Consider the following 19,246-nt stretch of genomic DNA (forward strand, 5'->3'; position numbering starts at 1 on the left):
GGAATATTTCTATCTGCTGTTTACTTCTAAAGGGCCAAATCAGTCCCATGTCATTTCTAATCTGTAATTATTCTTTAACAACATCCAATCCAGTCTCTGAGTGAGAAAAGCATCTGAAATGTGAACACTACCTGATCCAATGAGCTGTTTCTCTGGCAGATTAGAGCATTTCCTCCAGATTTCCTTCATTAAGGCTGAAAATGCTGCCAGGAAACATTTTCTGTCTCTCTGCCTCTTCTGTAGCTGCTGTGTTTGTGGGAGAAGGTCAGATAGAAACAGAGAAATGAGGACAATGGTGACCTGATGCTAAAGAGTTCATGTTGCTGAAAGCTGCTGCATGTTTCTGTCAGCATTTCTTCATCTGATCTGCTTTGTGAATCAGATCCTGACAGTGAACAGATACTGGCCACAAAGCAGAGGCAGAACTCTGCTGTCTGACCATCTAACAAGGTTCTGCTTCTAAGGACGGATCCCATTGTTTAGCATCACATCATGTGAACGAAGGGACCTTCTAATGATAACACCTCCTGATGTTCCAGATGTTTCTGCTCCAACTTCATCACTAAATCAGGTTTTTCCTTCAGTTGTCTTTTCTTCTCTGTTCCAGCAGATGTTGGTCTGCAGGAGGTTCTAGAGGAACATAAGATCAGTCTGAGGAGGAGATGTGAACGTGTGACTGAAGGAAGTGATGAACCAGGAAGTAGAACCCTCCTCAACAGGATCTACACTGATCTCTACATCACAGAGGGACAGAGTGAAGAGGTTAATACCCAACATGAGGTGAAGCAGCTGGAGAGAGCTTCCAGGATCCAGAACCTCCATGACTCTCCAATCAGGTGCCACGACATCTTTAAAGCCTTACCTGACCAACATGGAGCCATCAGAGTGGTTCTGACCAACGGCGTCGCTGGTGTTGGAAAAACCTTCTCAGTGCAGAAGTTCACTCTGGACTGGGCCGAGGGCTTGGAGAACCAAGATGTCCGTGTGGTGGTTCTGCTGTCGTTCAGGGAGCTGAACCTGATCAGAGGTGAGCAGCACAGTCTTCTCACGCTGCTCCATGTTTTCCATCCAACCCTCCAGAAGCTCCCAGCAGAGCAGCTGGCTGCCCACAAACTTCTCTTCATCTTTGACGGCCTGGATGAAAGCAGACTTTCTCTGGACTTCAACCACAGTCGGCTTGTTTCTGACGTCACACAGAAGTCATCAGTCGACGTTCTGCTGACAAACCTCATCAAGGGGAACCTGCTTCCCTCGGCTCTGGTCTGGATCACCTCCAGACCTGCAGCGGCCAATCAGATCCCTCCTTCATCTGTTGCCAGGGTAACAGAGGTACGAGGCTTCACCGACGCCCAGAAGGAGGAGTACTTCAGGAGGAGGTTCAGTGATGAAGAGCTGTCCAGCAGAATCATCTCCCACATCAAGACCTCCAGGAGCCTCCACATCATGTGTGGAATCCCAGTCTTCTGCTGGATCACTGCTACGGTTCTGGAGAACATGTTGACCACAGAGCAGAGAGGAGAGCTGCCCAAGACCATGACTGACATGTACTCTCACTTCCTGCTGGTCCAGACCAGGAGGAAGAACAACAAGTACCATGAAGGACATGGGAGGAGTCAGAAGAAGATGAATACACGCTTCCAGCTGGTCTGGAAAAGGTGGAAGAAGAACAAGTACCATGAAGGACATGGGAGGAGTCCACAGGAGCTGATGGAGGCTGACAGGGAAGTTCTCCTGAAGCTGGGGAGGCTGGCGTTTGAACATCTGGAGAAAGGAAACATCATGTTCTACCAAGAAGACCTGGAGCAGTGTGGTCTGGATGTCACAGAGGCCTCGGTGTACTCAGGAGTTTGTACAGAGATCTTCAAGAGAGAGAGCGTGATGTTCCAGAAAGCAGTCTACTGCTTTGTTCATCTGAGCATTCAGGAGTTTCTGGCTGCAGTCTACATGTTCCACTGCTTCACCAGCAGGAACACAGAGGTGATGGAGAAGTTCCTGGGGGGATACTACTACAATTACTCTCTGAAGGGCTTCCTGAAGAGAATCATGGATAAATCCCTCAGAAGTAAAAATGGCCACCTGGATCTGTTTGCTCGCTTCCTTCATGGCCTCTCTGTGGAGTCCAACCAGAGACTCTTAGGAGGCCTGCTGGGTCAGACAGAGAACAGTCCAGAAACCATCCAGGAAGTGATCGACAATCTAAAGGAGATGAACACTGATAAAATCTCTCCTGACAGACAAATTAACATCTTCCACTGTCTGGTGGAGATGAAGGACCTCTCAGTTTATCAGGAGATCCAAAAGTTCCTGAAATCAGAGAAAATATCAAAGAAGGAGCTTTCTATGATCCAGTGCTCAGCTCTGGCCTACATGCTGCAGATGTCGGAGGAGGTTCTGGATGAGTTGGACCTGGAGAAGTACAACACAACATCAGCAGGACGACTGAGACTGATTCCAGCTGTGAGGAACTGCAGAAAGGCTCGGTGAGTCCAGATGTCTTCATTTAGTGATGCTGATTCAGCATTATTGTCATCCTGTTTATTCTTCATTATTCAAGTTGCTTCTGGATGTTTTTGGGTCTTTAACTACAAACATTTTATCTCTCTGTCCTCTGCAGGACGTTCATTATTTCCTTGCTTCCTTCCTCTCTAATCCATTCATCCTCACATTATCTCTACTCATTTGTTCTCCTCACATCTCTTCATCCTCCCAGTTTAATGTTCTTCATCCTTCATTATTGCATTCTTCCCTCTTCCACCTTCCACAGCTTCCTCCTCAAGCCACCTTCAACCTGCTCCTCTTTCTGCATCTCTTTTGTCTAATCTACCTGCTCCATCCTGTTCTGGTCTCCTACATCTGGGGTCCCCACAGTGGATCATTTCATGTGGAGTGAGGGAAGTGATGTTAGAAACCATCACAGGTTTGACATCAGTGACCTTGGCTGAGTTAAAGGAGGGAACAAGGCTTCACTCTCTGCTGATCTCACTGCTCTGCAGCTTTCAGATCTCCAGAGTTGATCACGTCTGTGGAGAGAAGTTATGACATTATTATAGCAACATAAGAGCTTTATAATATTTATATTCATCAGTGATTTATATAACCCTTTGCATGAATAATAACGAGGACCAAAGTGCTTTACAATAAAACATACTGAAATGACCAAAGTGAAGCATAAAATTGTTTGCCATTACCCACTGTTTTAATTTATTTAATGTTTAATAAATAACTCTCGGTCTGTTAAGTATTGTCCAGTGAATATCAGCCCAAACAGCTGATATAACAAATAGTTGAAAGGAATTATTGGAGCACTGGCGATCTTTTAACAGCAATCTCTGCATAGACATAGAATAGAGTGACAACTTCTCTTCAAGAAGTTGTCAACATTTGATATCTGTTTCAATTCATGCACAATGCAAATCCTGAATTAAACAACATTATTAGATAAGATAACATTTTAAAGAATGATTTGCTCAGTAGAAATCAATCTTTAGGACACTTGATTTTATTAATGCAATCATTCCTCCTGGAAGTTAGGTGGCGTTGTAGCGATCGGTCACTTGATGGCTTAACCCTAAAGTTATACATAACACCATTAAATCAAATTAATGTTCCATATTAATGTGGAAATAATGCTCATTGTGCTATCGAATGATGACAGAGTAAAACAAAAAACAAGCATTATGTGTAATGAATTTCCTTTGAGTGAACCCAACATTCAGCCAGACTCGGAGCTGCGCTCAAAAACAGTTTTATTTTACAGACTTGAAAGGGGAAAAAACAGGGGGAAAAAACTGAGTCCAAACTCGACCGGGCTGGTTAAATGATGATAAGCAGACACAACAGGGAAGGGAGGTACACCGGTCAGAACAGAGTCCAAGGCACACAATCCAGAGTAACCAGGTTCCAGGCTCCAGAGACAGACAGGGCAGGTTCCAGACGGGTAGACAGGACCAAACAGGATCAGTGAGGCTCAGAGACAGAAGGGAGAGACAGGTCGGGCAATAAACGGGCAAACAGGCAGGGACACAGAATAAATGGAAAGCTGGGAGGCTCTTACCCTTGGCTTGAGAAAAGACGTTCTGGCAAAGTGCAGAGAACTGAGGCAGGTATGAATAGGCGGGCGGACAGGTGAGCACGGAGGGACTAATGAACCAAAACCAGGTGGAAGTGATCAAGGAGGGGAGAACTAAAAAGCTGACAGGACAAGTGGACAGGAACAGAAACTACCCCAGATTTAATAAGAACAGAAACAACCCTGAAGTACAAACCTAAAACAGAAGATAAAGCTAAGACTAAAACTTAATAAATAACAGGATAAACTAAAACAGTAAACAAGCTAAACAATAATCTAGACAAAACATCTGGTTTTAATCAGACTTATTTGGTCACCATGGTAACACTGATGATACTTTAGTCTCAATTCATCCAACAAAAACCTGAAGAATTACCTGAAAAGCGTCCATCATTGTTTATCTGATCGTTTATCTATTTATCAATTTTCTCCATGTCCGAGAATAATTTACAGGACAGAGATTGGAACAAGCTGAACAAGCAAAACATCATCAACAACAACAAACTATGGAAGAAAAATAAACTATGAAGATTTATTATGATAGCAAAAACTGTTGATAGACCTTTGTCAGACAGGAAAGGTATTAAGCAGAATATTTCTTTTTCTTTTTTTTTTTTTTTTTTTTTTTTTTTTTCCCAGTGTCCTGTCTAGCAATGTGGCAATAAAAATTGATATCTTAATGCCAAATAGAGCTCGACAGATTTTACTTTCACAAGTGGAGCAAACAGCTTTCGCCATAATGCTCCGCTTGATTTGTGCGTGTAAATAGCTTTATTGTGATTCCTGCAGGGAGAATTTCAAATTATATGGACACTACAATGGGAAAGTAGGAGAGTAAAAGAAAAACAAGAAGAGAAAAAAAAAGAGAAAGAAGAGGTGAAAGAAAGAAGAGATAAAAGGAAGAGAATGATAAAACTTCCTCTGTCTGCTCCATCACCTGGAAAGAGACACAAAAAGAACAGCACAACCAACAGACATAAAGCAACAGATACAATCGTGTAACACCTTGATACCATTGCTAAATCATATGTATTATTATTTAAGCTGACATGTGTAATGTGATACCTAAAAAAAAAAGTAAAAGAAAGTAAATAAATTATAGCCTTTCTGTATATAAGTGAACATTTAATACCTGGGACCCAGCACCTGTGGGAGATTGTGAGAGTGCACTAGTTTAGGTGAAAATTATCCAGAAGGAAATGGCTTGATAGTGATTGTGGAGAACCGAAGACCCACCTTCCCCGAGCACAGAGGCAGGGGTCAGGGGACCCATAACCCCGGACTCCCAAAGGGGCCCCCAAAGCAGTGCGCCCGAGAGGGGCCTTCACAGGAAATCTACAACCCCCCCCTGAGGAAAGAGGAGAGACGACCCCGAGGAAATCCCCCAGCCACCGCAATGCCGACGCCCCTCAAGAGCCGCGGGGACGAGCCCGTGGGCTCCGCCGGCAGCCGGCCGCGCTGAAGTGGTCCTGGCCATGGGCCCTGGGGGCCAGAGGCCCCAGGGGCGCCCCGCCCCCGCGGCAGGGGCCCCGGCCGCCCCCCGGGGGGCCAGGCCCCGCGAAGCCACCGCCGGGAATGGGCCGGCGCCCACCCGGGAACCCGCCCCAAACCCGAGGACCGTCAACGCGCCAGAGGGTCAAGGCGCCCGCCAACGCAGCGGAGGAGGGCAGGACGTGGGGGGATGGGCTCCGCACCTAGCGGAGACTTGAGATGATCTTGGGAGAGGGAGCGGACCGAACCCAAACCTGGAAAAAAAAACAAAAACAAAAAAAAAACACTCATTCACACCATCCCTCCCTTGTGCCCCACTCGCCACACACAGACACCAAATAAATAAATAAATAAATAAATAAATAAATAAAATAAAAAATAAATTAAAAAAAGGACGCTTTACACACATTCCCACATAGCATTCACATCCAAAAATCCCAAGTGGGGGGGGGGGTCACCACAATTCAACAATACGACTGCCTGTGCCCGACCCCCGGCCCCGCCCCCGGACCAGGCGCCCCCCGGACCAGGCCCCCCAAAGAGGGGGGGCCGACACGACCCGTACGGGCCATCCGACCAGAGCCCCCCATCACCCACTATATACCTAATAAACCCCCTCCCACCCCGACCTTACCCTAGCCACCCCTGCCCCCCATCCCTTCCTGGGGAGAGCAGAGGCGTCAGCCCCAGATCCGGTAAGCCGCTGGCCAGCCGCAACAGCCCCCCGCCAAGACCCCGTACCCAGTGGCCCGCACCTCCTCCAGGCCCCAGACTCCGTGCCGCGATCGGAGATCGGGGGTGTGCAAAAGACCCCCGATCCTCCCTACGCCCGCTCAGATGTTGTGTTGTTGCATGTTGTTCTCAGGTGTGTTTAAAACTGGGAGCACCGAAGGGGGTGCACGGCACAGCCCACCCCCCCTCCGGAAGGGAGCTGGTGCCAGCGCCCCCCCTCCAAGCAACTACCCAGAAGAACCCTCAATGTCTAAATGCGAGAGGGGGTGAAGGGAGCCGCCCGGGGCGAGGCTCACACAACATAAGCCCCCCCCCCCAGACGTCTTCCCCCCACCCCCCCCATATCGTGGCCTACATGGATGTGCGTTGTGAAAATGTTTGGAGTGAAAGTGTCTAAAATGCATGATAAAATTGGGGAGAGGGACGTCACCAAAAGGTGGCAACCTCCAGTAACGCCCTCTCCCCAAGGACCTACATGTGTGGCGGCGTGATGGAGCAGGCAGAGGGAGGAGTCCGGGGATGGGGAGCAAAGGACTGGGGAGCCAACCCAGGGAGCCAGCTCCCCTACTGACTCCAATAGGCACCCCCGCTCCCCGAAAGCCCCACCCGGAGAAAGGGGCCCCTCCAGCGGCACCACCATAGCCCGGGGGCCGGGGAGAGGCCGCAGGGCCCGCCAGCCAACCACCCACCAGGACCAACACCTCTACCTCCCCCAGCCCACCCCCCATGCCTACTGTATTTAACCCCCCCCCCCAAAAAAAAAGATTATTAATAATAATAATAATAATAATAATAATATATAATTAAATAAATAAATTAATAAGATGGGGGACCCTGGCCAGCCAGCCCGCACGAGCCATCCCAAACCCCACCCCCCAGGTGAGACCCGCACCGGGAGACTACACGGACCAGGACCGGGACAGGGGGCCGGACACAAGCCCACCAGAACGTCCACCAAACCCCCCCCCCCCCCCACACCACCCGTAGATTTAAACCCTCCCCAACACTAACATTCAAACATCTCACCATACATTCGACACTAGACATCCAGGCTGGGTAAGTCACTACTCCCCCTCCCTCCCCTCCCCCCACTAGCAGAATGCCAACCCAAAGAAGGGGAAGAGCATCTGCCCTGAGATGTTAATGACCATGCCCCCCTACCAGCTCAACAGGCCCTGAGGACCCCCAGCGCACCAGAGGCCCCGTGCAGGGGCGGACACCCGGGCGCACGCCGGCCCAGACCCCAAGCGGCACACCCCCCGGAACCGGAACCCCCGAGGCCCCGCCGGGGCCCCCGCCCGAGGGCGGCGCGCCCCAGGGACCCCAGGCCCCCAGACCCACCCAGGACCCACCCAGCGACAGCACAGCTACCAGGTCAGTAACCCACGTCCGTCCCCGCGTAGCTCCCCAAGAGCGCCGCAAGCGGTGCTGTGGGCCACCCGTAGGCCTCCCAAGCTCCTCCCATATGGGGGCAACAGACCCTGGAGTCAGACCCACCAAGCGCCCCACTCCAAGTGCCCCCAGAGTCCCAGGAACCCCTCCACCCAGCCACTGCGCCCTGCAGGAAGCAACCCACCGCCCCCCATTCCACTAAGTGATAGTGCTAATCAAAGGAGCCCAAAGAGATCGAACAGATGTGGATGCAGATGCTGTCTCAAGATTAATATGATCCAACAAAAGATCTCTATATTGATTGATACTGAGATTCTCCTTACTTTTCCAATTCATGAGGATAGTTTTCTTTGCGATACATAGTGCAGTGAAAACCATGTAAACTATTTTATTCCCCAGAGGGCTTTCCTCAAAATTACCAAGCAAGCAAACTGATGGGGAAGGTGTAATTTTACAGCTCAAGCACTTTGATAAGTCCTTACATATCTGTGTCCAGAACCTCTGGACTGGTGTGCATAACCATAACGCATGAATATAATTATCAGGATGATTGCCTATGCAGTGTGGACAGATATTAGATTGTGCCAGACCCATCTTGAATAATCTTTGTCCTGTGTAGTGTACTCTGTGAAGGATTTTGTATTGTATTAGTTGTAAGTTGGTGTTACTAGTCAATTTGAAAGTTCTTAGACATATCTGAGCCCAGAAGTCTTGTTCAAAGTTGACTGATAGATCCTCTTCCCATTTCGTAATAGGAAGAGATATTGAATCATCTATTTTAGTCAGTGTCCTGTATGATTTAGACAGTAGTTTGGGGGGGGTTTAAATCTAGGAACTCTAATATATTACTTGGAATTTGTAAACCACCTTTAATATGCTTAAATTTTTTTCTAATTATAGATTTAAGTTGTTCATATTCCAAAAATTTATTTTTACTAATGCCATATTGCATATTTAGTTTGGAAAAATTGATGAACTCGGTTCCATCAAGTAAATGTTCCAGATATTCAATACCTTTGTTCTTCCAGTATGTAAAGTTTATCATATTATTATTTTGTAGGATGTCAGGGTTGTTCCAGATGGGTGTACGACTGCATGGGATAAGTGACGACTTTGTCATTTTAAGAAACTCCCACCATGCTGTCAGAGTAGAGCTGATATTGATATTTTTAAAGCATGTATGCCGTTTTATATTTGAGCTAATAAACGGCAAATCTGAAATCATGATATTATTGCATATTTTCTGTTCTATATCTATCCAGGGCTCGTCTAACGGATTTTGCTTTATCCATTTAGTGATATATTGTAGTCTATTTGCCAAGTAGTACTTATGGAAGTTAGGCAAATCTAGTCCCCCTCTGTCTTTAGTTTTCTGTAGCGTCTTTAAGCTGATACGGGGCGGTTTATCTTTCCAAAGAAATTTAGAGATTGAAGAGTCTAGAGATTTAAACCAGTCAGATGATGGTTTATTGGGGATCATTGAAAATAAGTAATTAATTCTAGGTAAGACCATCATTTTAATCGAAGCTACTCTACCCATGAGTGAAATTGGAAGCGATTTCCATCTATCCAGGTCATCTTCTATCTTTTTTAAAAGTGGGATGTGATTAGATTTTACTAAATCTGCAAGTTTAGACGACACAGTGATACCCAAATATGTGATGTTTCCTGAGCGCAAATGTAAATCTAGGGGGTTTTGGAAAGAGCAATTAATTGGCAGTACCGTAGATTTAGACCAGTTTATAGAGTAATCAGAAACCTTTGAGAAGGATTCTAGTAATCTAATTACTTGAGAAAGGGAAGAGTTTGAGTGCTGAAGATAGAGTAATACATCATCAGCATAAAGACTAATCTTATGCTCTATATTCATGCATTTTATACCTTTAATAACCTTTGTTTGTCTAATTGTTGCTGCTAGAGGTTCAATAAAAATGGCAAAAAGTGAGGGGGAAAGTGGGCATCCTTGCCTAGTGCCCCTCTGGAGACAAAAGCTGGAAGATGTTTGATTATTTGTCCTGACACAGGCTGTAGGAGAGCTGTATAAAATTTTTAACCAATTTATAAAAAAATTGCCAAAACCAAATTTATGCAGAGTAGCGAATAAAAAATTCCAGTTTACTCTATCAAATGCTTTTTCTGCATCTAAAGACATTATAATAGTTTTATTATTTGTACTGTAGGAATAATCTATTAAATTAAGTAATCTGCGTGTATTTGTGGATGACTGCCTTCCTCTGATAAAACCAGTTTGGTCTGGGTGGATTATGAAAGGAGTGACTTTATCTAATCGTTTTGCAAAAGCTTTACATATTATTTTAATATCCACGTTGATTAAGGATATGGGACGATAGCTGGTGGGCAACATAGGATCTTTGCCTGGCTTAAGCAGAAGACTGATGGTGGCAGAGTTCATATTAGCTGGAAATCTGCCATTTTCCTGAATTTCTTGCAACATTCTGTGAAACGTTGGTGCCAGAATACTCCAGAACTCCTTATAAAACTCAGTAGGGAATCCGTCTGGACCTGGAGCCTTTTTATTGGGCATGCTTGTTAAAGCTTCCTGAACTTCAACTGTTGTCAGCGGTGAGTCCAGTGTCGTTCTTTGGTTATCTGATAGTTTAGGAAGTGTAATTTTATCCAGAAACTGCTTGATGACATTGTCTGATGGATTTATCTGTGATGTGTATAAAGTTTTGTAGAAATCACGGAAGGTGTTATTTATACATTCTGGATCATGTAATGTATTCCCATTGGAATCTGTAACTGCAAATATAGTCGTTTTCTCTTTATTTATTTTTAACTGATTAGCTAAGAAGCTTCCTGACTTATTGCCATGTTCAAAATTTTCTAATCGAAGTTTTTCTATTAGAAATTTGTTTTGCTTTTCAATATACTGGTTTAATTCTAGTTTTATTTTACGGATTTTTCCCAACTTTCCCTCTTCCAGGGAAGTTTCTAGTAACTTAAGTTTTTCTTCTAATTCCTGAATCTTCTTGTTTTCCAACTTCTTTTTGTGAGATGAGAATGAAATTATTTTACCTCTCATCACTGCTTTCCCTGCTTCCCAAAGTATAGATGCTGAAGTGCCTGGCAGATCATTGTGTTCTAAGTATGAAGCCCACTCTTCTTTGAAAAATTTATTAAAATCTTCATCTTTAAGCAACGATGTATTAAATCTCCAGCTCTTGTTTTGTGGGGTTATTTTTTTATTTGTTAGGGTTAAAGTAACAGGAGCATGATCACTAATAGCGATAGGATGAATTACAGCATCTGAAACGTCCGACAGCAGCGAACTGCTGATTAAGAAATAGTCCAAACGAGAATAAGAGTGGTGAACATTTGAAAAAAAAGTATATTGCTTACTATTAGGATGAAGAGAACGCCATGCATCGCAAAGACCAAAATCACTCATGTATTGTTTGACTATATTTAATGACTGCCAACTACGCTGAGACCCTGTTGTATTCAGCCTGTCTATTTCCTCATTTAGACCAAAGTTGAGGTCACCCCCAATAATTAGAGAACAATCCCCGTGTTTTGAAAGTGCATGGAAGAGTTTGTGGAAGAATGAGGGTTCATCAACATTTGGACCATATACACTAACAATACATAACTTCTGGTTATGAATAGATATTTTAATTAATATGAATCTACCTTCGGGATCAATAATTTTATCTAATATTTTAAAACTAACGTTTTTGTGGATTAAAATTGCTACTCCTCTCTGTCTAGAGTTATAGCAGGCAGCAAACACATCAGGGAACTCAGGTGAGTTAAGATCACTTACAGTTGTATCTGATTTATGGGTTTCTTGCAATAAGACAACATCTGCCTTTAATCTTGTAAGCTGGTTAGAGATCTTTAGCTGTTTTTCCCTGGTGCCTGCTCCATGCACATTCCATGACACAAACTTTACATTCATCATAGGTGAAAGTGAGAAGTTGAAAAGTGCATGTCTTCAGAAGAATAGTTATACAAAGACCCAGGTAGCATCATCTGACGTGCTTGTGATTTCCTGGTCAGCAGGAGAGGAGCAGATGAATAATATAAAGAAAGACAGAGAATTAAGAAAGTGCAAAGAGTGAGAAAAGATGAAAGAGAAATAACCATCACCCATGCCTCGTGTACCCAACCGTGACTAGCAACCATACCGTGCAAGCGTCCTCTTGAGCTGTGCGTTTATTTATTTTTTATCACCGTGTTCCAAACACTTTTTTTTTTCTTTTCAAGCGTGACAAGCTATAAATCCACCCTTTGTGCATCTAATAAAGCCAAGGAGTGATCTTCTGATCCCTGAACAACTGACCATTGATATAAAGTTTGTCAACTGCAACGTTAGCTCTGACGCCATCATTAATGTATTTTTTCCTGATTGGAAATAACACTCGCCTACGGTCTAGGATTTCCTTAGGAAACTGGTCATTAACACTGAAATCCGTTCCTCTCAATTCGCGGCCATAGCTTTTAACAAACACTTTTTGTTTATAATGCTCAAATTTGGCTACAATCGGACGAGGGCGGATTTTATCGGGTTTCTTACCTCCGAGCCGGTGAACGCGATGGAAGGTGATGTTTTTTACCTGATCCGCCGGGATTTTCAGCTTCTGCTGGAGAAACTCACGTATAGCAAACTCAGGGTCCTCTTCTTGGCGCTCCGGGATGCCTGCAAAGACGAGGTTGTCTCTCATACTTCGCGACTGTATGTCCAGAATGGATTCTTTCATCTTCTTATTTTCGCCGGTCAGCCGCGTCAACCCCTCGGTAAGCTCCGTGACTTTCCCTCTCAGCGCGTCGTTCTCCGCGGCAACAGAAGCTAGCTGGGCTTGGCTAAATTCGACCGCTTCCCTCAAAGCCTGGAACTCTTTGTGGAGCACCTCTACCAAGGCGAGGCGAGCGTCCAGGCTGGTAAGCTTTTTGTCGATGGACTCCAGGACGTCGCTGTAGCTCCTGTCGGGAGATAGAGTGGAAGTTGAGGCACCGGTAGAGCTAGACCGGGTTCGTTTGAGTGAAGGTGTGTTTGTGGCTGCGGGATTTTTTTTCTTCCCCATCACGATGTTGTCAAAACACTCGTCCAGGTAGCTCTCCAGGCTCGTCAAGGTCTCTTCTTCCAGTTTGTTCCCTCGTGAAAATGAGACAATTGTTAATGTTTAAACTTTACTTTTAATTTTCAGTTATTGGTTATTACTTACCTGAGTGGATTTAATTTTGAACTACATGTATGCCGCCATTTTACTTACGCACAGCTCACAGCTCTCGCGAGATCTCAGCCGCTCATCTCCCTCTCTCCACAGCTATAATCCTCAGCATTCTGAGGATTATAGCTGTGGAGCAGAATATTCTGCTTTCTGCAGAAAGCAGAATATTTCTGATGTTATAGTTGCTTTGAGCTGCACTGTTAACTTTCCAGCAGTGGACGACTGACCTGTTTTAAACATAGTTTGAAACATTTAGGGTAAAAATGTGCTGCAAAGGTGAAGCAATCATGATTGCTCTATTGTCTCTGTAATTGGAGATGTAAATGAATAATTGATCATTCTGAACTCTCAGCTAAGGGGATGAGTGCAGACTTTGATAGAAGTGAATAAAAAAGTGAAAAAAGGTGGTACAACTCAAAAAGTGACAATTGGACTTAGAGGAAAGTGATGTTTCAGGAAGTGAGTTTGAGGAATAGAAGTGGGTGCGGGGAAAATTAAAAAGATGGAATATAGTAGAGGTTGACCGATACAAGTTTTTAAGGCCGATCCAGATTATTCTGACATCAGGTAAACCGATACCAGATAAGGGGGCTGATTATTTATTTTTTTGGCCGATTCTTGAAGCCAATATTGCTTTTTCTTCTTCCATTTACATGATAAGAATGACACTAACAAATGTTACACAAGTGTCAATTTAAACAAAAAATTTAACATTTATTATTTTTTGCAGTTTTGCAAAGTTTTTTTTACTTTCCATTTTAGGCCATTTTAGGTCGCATTTCCGGCCTTCCCACTAGTAATGGTTCAATAGAACTGTAACCATTTCTAGTGCCTTCTTCTCTGGGATTCCAATCGCAGCGAGTCGACTTGGAGGCGTCTTTTCAGAAGCCTGACTGTCTCTGATTGGCTAAGGGGTGGAATCACATTTTGCATAACATTATGCCAGAATTCCACTGAACTTATATAGTGCTTTTCTAGTCATGCTGACCACCCAAAGCGCTATATGGAAGCTCTCAGATCAATACTGTGGCCCAGCATGGAGGTGGACATTTGTTATGTTTCCTAGTGGACAAGAAAATTCAGACGGTACCCAAAGAAATGAGAAGTTATTAATGGAGCTCCGTTTTAATGGCGACGGAAGGCTGCCAGCAAGCAGCACAACAACACCTCCGGGTGAAGATGAAGATGAAGAGAAGGAAGAGTGATTGTCACAACCTGATCTGCACCAGTAGCACGATCCGTACCATCAGCTCCTTTGGGCATGCACAAACACAATACGGTTAATTTTATAACAACTGTAATTATTTTGCACAAAAAATATATTGTATTAGAAAATTGTTTATTAAACTTGAAAAAGCTGAAACCATTTATGCTGTCAATGCGCCCTCTGGTGGACACACCATGAACAATAGAAGACCTTGTTGTTTATCACTAATTTCAGGACTTACTCCTATATTTCCTTAAACCCAGGTTTAACAGATGTCAGTCTGTTTTATCTGGTATCAGATGGAAAAGGAGCTAAATGATAGAGCTGAACTAAATTATTTAAAAAATGATTTAAATAACTTGAGGAAAATATGGGGCTGTAGATGTTTTGACTGATGACCCGGGATGAAGTACTCTCTGGGGAAGACACAACTATTGTATTGCTAATTTTCAAATGTGGACTGCATGTATGTATAACCCAGTTTATTGTGCATTTATTATATATTATTAATTCATGAAAATATTAATTTAAATAACTGTTTCTAGTTAAAACTGTATGAGGTGATAAAATAGACGTGTCCATTGTGCAAAAACAAATAACCAAACATTTTATTATTTAAGGTATTTCATTATACAAAGCAGGGACCTGATGTGAAAAAAGCTGAGGGAGGAATTAAAAAGCAAAAAAAAAAAAAATCACGTGAAATAATCATAGGAGAACTTAACAAAGAATAATTTATCCACTCCTACAAAAGAATGTTTTGACTATGGACAATAAATTGGGTCATATTTTACCAAAAATCAGGTGAAAGCCACTGGCATATAGATTAGATCGAGCAAATGCACATAGAAAAACAAATAATATATTTTTCAGCGCGCTCAACAGGCTGCAAGCTTCTTCAGAACACGAGTCTTCCTCTCCATGACATCAGAAACCAGCAAAGAAGACTTTAACACATTAAGCTGGAACCAGGTGTCTTAACTCTGGAGGAAATGTGTGGAGCTGCACCTGGGAACAGGGAAGCTTTTTGGATGTGACATTGCCTGGGCATAGAGGAGAGCAGCAACACATGCATGTGTCTTTATGTCGGCAGGAAGCACAACGAGATGGAAGTGGTGGCTTACAATTTATTGTCATTAATTGGTGAGTCCAAATCTAGCTATGTGGGGCTTTTGGAGTGGGCCACAATAACATTTATATCCATCACCAAGCAAAAGACCAAATAAAAGGCTGGAAATGTTGACAAAATTTTGAGCATCACATGAGGCCTTCAGTCTGGTCCAGAAAACTGAGAAGCTTTTCCAAACAAGGTCCGGTGCTTCCTTCTGCGAGCTCCCAAATGCCACAGATATTCTAGAGAAAGAGGCAAGTCTGTTAGAAAGCATGCTTCCTTCATGTCAGGATCTGCAAAGAAAAATAACCAGCCTTATAAAATGCTAAAATAATATAAAACAAATTAGTTTACTGTCCTGCATTAAATAGCAACTTTGTTCAAACATTTTGATTAAGCTCTTATTTTGGAGGACAGAAAATGGCACCTTGTTACGTTGGTGGTCCTGTGTAACATCAGGAAATCATTGAAGGCAGCCTCGTGTTTTTAACTGAAAAATATAAAATCATTACTCATCTTCACTCTCAGTTTTCTGCACTCTTAATAACCCGATTTATGCTGCCATCTCTGATGTCTGTAAAATAATCTATAAATCAAACTAAATTAACCATTTCAATCTGACAGAACAAAAGCTAAACATGTTTTCTAGTTGAGATGGTTTAGTAACTGGAATTAAAATAATTTAAAGATTGTGGACACAGCAACAAGTAGACTCTTTCCTTCTGAAGAATCATTTTGTCCTCTGCCTCTCTGTTTACACGCATTCAGTCTCACAGGGATTCATTTTAAACTCAGACATCTAAAAAAATAACAAAAGCATAAACTTTTATATTTCAAACTGTGCCAAATATTTTAAAAAGCTGAATTAGACTGACTGAAACAGACCGGTGTAACCCGGATAAATAAGAGATGCAGTAAAAAGTCCATGAAATAAACAAGAAGCTATTTATTTAAACATGAATTAAACAACTAAATTCATAAACACAAGAAATAGTTTAAAATTGTTAAATTATTGCTTTATTAAAAGTGTTCATCTTTAAAATGTGTTTATAATGTGTTTAAACATCTATTTGCATAGTTGTATTTCATTTTAATAATGGTTCATGTGAGAAGTGTAATTTCCTACACAGAGGCGGTCATTGAATGTATCAGGAGTTTGGGTCAGAGAGCGCAGCACGAGAAGCCGCAGAGATCCGGTTCAGCGGCCATAAGCCAACATCTCCATGTTAAACTGGCTTGTTTTTGGACTATAAACAGTAATTTGTGCCGTGGTTTGTCCCCACGATAATCCACAGTGAGTAAGTGTGCTTAAGTCTGAGGTAGAAGACAGAGAAGTTTCTACTCAAAGCTTTTTGGACTGTGTTTTACCGCTAGCTTAGCATAGCAGCTAGCCGATGCTAACAAGCTGGCTAATGAACTCTAGGCTGCTGTTCACTAACTCAGCTGGACATAGGAGCTTGTAAAGTATCTTACATGGAATCAGAATATAGAGTCAGTTAAAATAAATGTAAAAAAGTAAATAATGTGTTTAAATGTCTATCTGGACAGGATTGGGGGTCTGTGAGAAGATAATTGATGGGGATTTATCAGGCTCTGAGACCAACCCTGGATTCTGGTTGTATAAAATTAATGTCAGCAGCTGAAAGCCACTTAATTAAGCTTAATAAAGAACAATCTGAATGTCTGTGTATGCTGTGGAGCTTTTAGGACATCTGTAGCTACCTTACAGGTTGAGACTGGAGAACTTCAGCTGAGGCTAAGAAGATGAAACTTGATTGAGCTGTTCATATAATTAGAATATTATGAAAAAGTAATCCCCCCCCCCCCCCCCACTAATTCAATTCAAAAAGTAAAACTTGTATATTATATTCTTTCATTACACACAGACAGGCATATTTCAAGTGTTTATTTCTTTAAATTTTAATTATTATCACCGATTACTATTTAAAACCCCAGATTGAGTATCGCAGAGAATTAGAATAGAATCAGAGCAACCTGAGCTCTCATAACACCTGAGCAGCGCTCATTGCCTTGCTGCATTGCTGCAGTAATCCAGGCAAAAGGAGCCCCAACTAATTATTCAGTGCTGTACATGACCACAGTTTTCATGTTCATACTTGTCAGTTGACCAACATTTGGGGTTTTCATTTGTTATAATCATTGAAATTCAAAGGAATAAACACAGGGTTTCCACGGGTCATTAAAAAGTATTAAAAGTCATTAAATGATTTTTTTCAAATTAAGGCCTTAAATGGCATTAAAAGTCATTAAATGTGATTATCAGTAGCTTTAAATGCCTAATTTTTTTTCTAAAAAATAAAATAAAACGTTCATAAAAAAAATGTCGTCAGATATATTATATCAGATATAACTGATTCAGCAGCAGAGCCAAACACACTGAACTGCTTCCGGTTGATCGCAAAGCCGTAAGTTTTTACTATGTTCAGAAAAGAAGCTTGAGGCGGAGAAAGAGCTAGAGAATGGGGAAAATGGGTGAAAAACAAGGAGTTTTTCAAACATTGTTACCCACTGTGACAGACGTCCCTCTCTCCAGCCACTTGGGCCAGCTCCTCCAGGGGAATCCCAAGGCGTTCCCAGCAGAGAGACATCGTCCCTCCAGAGTGTCCTGGTTCTCCCCCTGGGCCTCCAGGGGATTACAATTATTATTATAATAAAAAAAAAAAACATTTTCATGATATTCTAATTATATAACCAGCACCTGTATTTCCTATCAGAGGCCCAAGCTTGTTCTTTAAATCATCACGTCTGATAAAGTTACCACTGGGGTCCAGTGTATATCACAGTGAAGTAATCTGAAGGTCCTGAGAACAGACATGTTCATCCACCTTGAAACAAGTGTTCAAATAATAATAGTACTTGACTGAATGCCAGTGTGTATCAGTGGTATTTTAATGCAGGCTGATAAAAAATACCAAAACACACAGATAATAAAACAGAATCATAGACAAAACTCACTGGTTTCTGATCAGTGTGACCGCTGACTGAACAGAGAAGGCATCAGGATTAACTAAGCCTGGCTGTTAGCCTGGTCTGGAGCATGCTAGCTGAGAGAATAAATCACCATGGTAACTGATGTTACTGCTTTTGGGAAACCGAGTCTAGGCTTAATTTAGCCAGGATATCTGGAAAATCCTGGCTTAATCTGTTATCTTGGTTTTGTCAAACAGCCCTCTGAAGAGAATAAAGAGACTCATTTTGTCGTGTCAAACACAGACACTGATGGGAAGATCAGATGATGTCATCACTGTTCAGTCATCCTATTTTAGTCTTTGTTTATCATGTTTTCTGGTTTAATAAGAACTACTTTATTTTTCCCTAATCACAGACTTAATGGCTGCAAACTCTCAGAGACTGAATTTGAAGTTGTAGCCTCAATTCTGAAGTCTAACCCCTCTCATCTGACTGAAGTGGAGATAAGAGAGATTGAAGGAGTGAAAGACTCTGGAATGAAGCATCTGTGTGAGATACTGAAGAGTTCAGTCTGCAGAGTTAACATCCTGAGGTTAGTTTTCTTTATTTATCCAAGTAACATCATTCACTCATGCTTTAATACTTGTTTTTATAAATAACTGTCTGTGCTTGAATACAATTTTGAAACACTTTTATCATGTAAATAAATTCTTTCCTGATTTCAGAATCTCAGAATATTCATATTATATTTACTAACCATTAGGGCTGGGCGATAATTCAATAACAATATCTATCGATTGATAGACGTGTGGCGCAATAGGAAAAAATAGGGTGGATAAAAACTTCGATAGACAGTTTTACTTCCTTGCTACAGTCGGCACGCCGTCACTAAGCGCCGCCCTCTCAAACCACAACACATAACACGTGAATATGTCGCAGCAAGTAGCGGCGGAGGAAATTGTCCCAAAACGAGGCTTTACTAGTTCGCCAGCCTGATAGAAATAAACCACAGTGATTTGTAAAACTTGCAAGGAACCGGTAAAAGCAGAGTCTGGTAACGCAACCCACCAGTATTTATCACGTAAGCCGCTCACACCCGCAGCAGCGCGAGCTGTGCG

At 42.6% G+C, this 19,246-nt stretch overlaps 1 protein-coding gene across 1 annotated transcript in view; it reads left to right on the forward strand.

Annotated features, from left to right (window-relative positions):
• Positions 1 to 612: 612 nt before the first annotated feature.
• The window catches only part of LOC118561500 (NLR family CARD domain-containing protein 3-like), a gene marked incomplete at its 5' end in the record, with an annotated part of 32,657 nt that continues 14,023 nt past the window's right edge, over positions 613 to 19,246 (forward strand). The window contains 3 exons of the mRNA XM_036133636.1: positions 613 to 1,589; positions 1,656 to 2,480; positions 18,544 to 18,720. Coding sequence (XP_035989529.1) covers positions 613 to 1,589; positions 1,656 to 2,480; positions 18,544 to 18,720 — 1,979 coding nt within the window. The remainder of the gene's footprint in view (positions 1,590 to 1,655; positions 2,481 to 18,543; positions 18,721 to 19,246) is intronic.

Source organism: Fundulus heteroclitus, unplaced genomic scaffold, assembly GCF_011125445.2.
Source record: "Fundulus heteroclitus isolate FHET01 unplaced genomic scaffold, MU-UCD_Fhet_4.1 scaffold_65, whole genome shotgun sequence".
In the NCBI taxonomy this organism is placed as follows: domain Eukaryota; kingdom Metazoa; phylum Chordata; class Actinopteri; order Cyprinodontiformes; family Fundulidae; genus Fundulus; species Fundulus heteroclitus.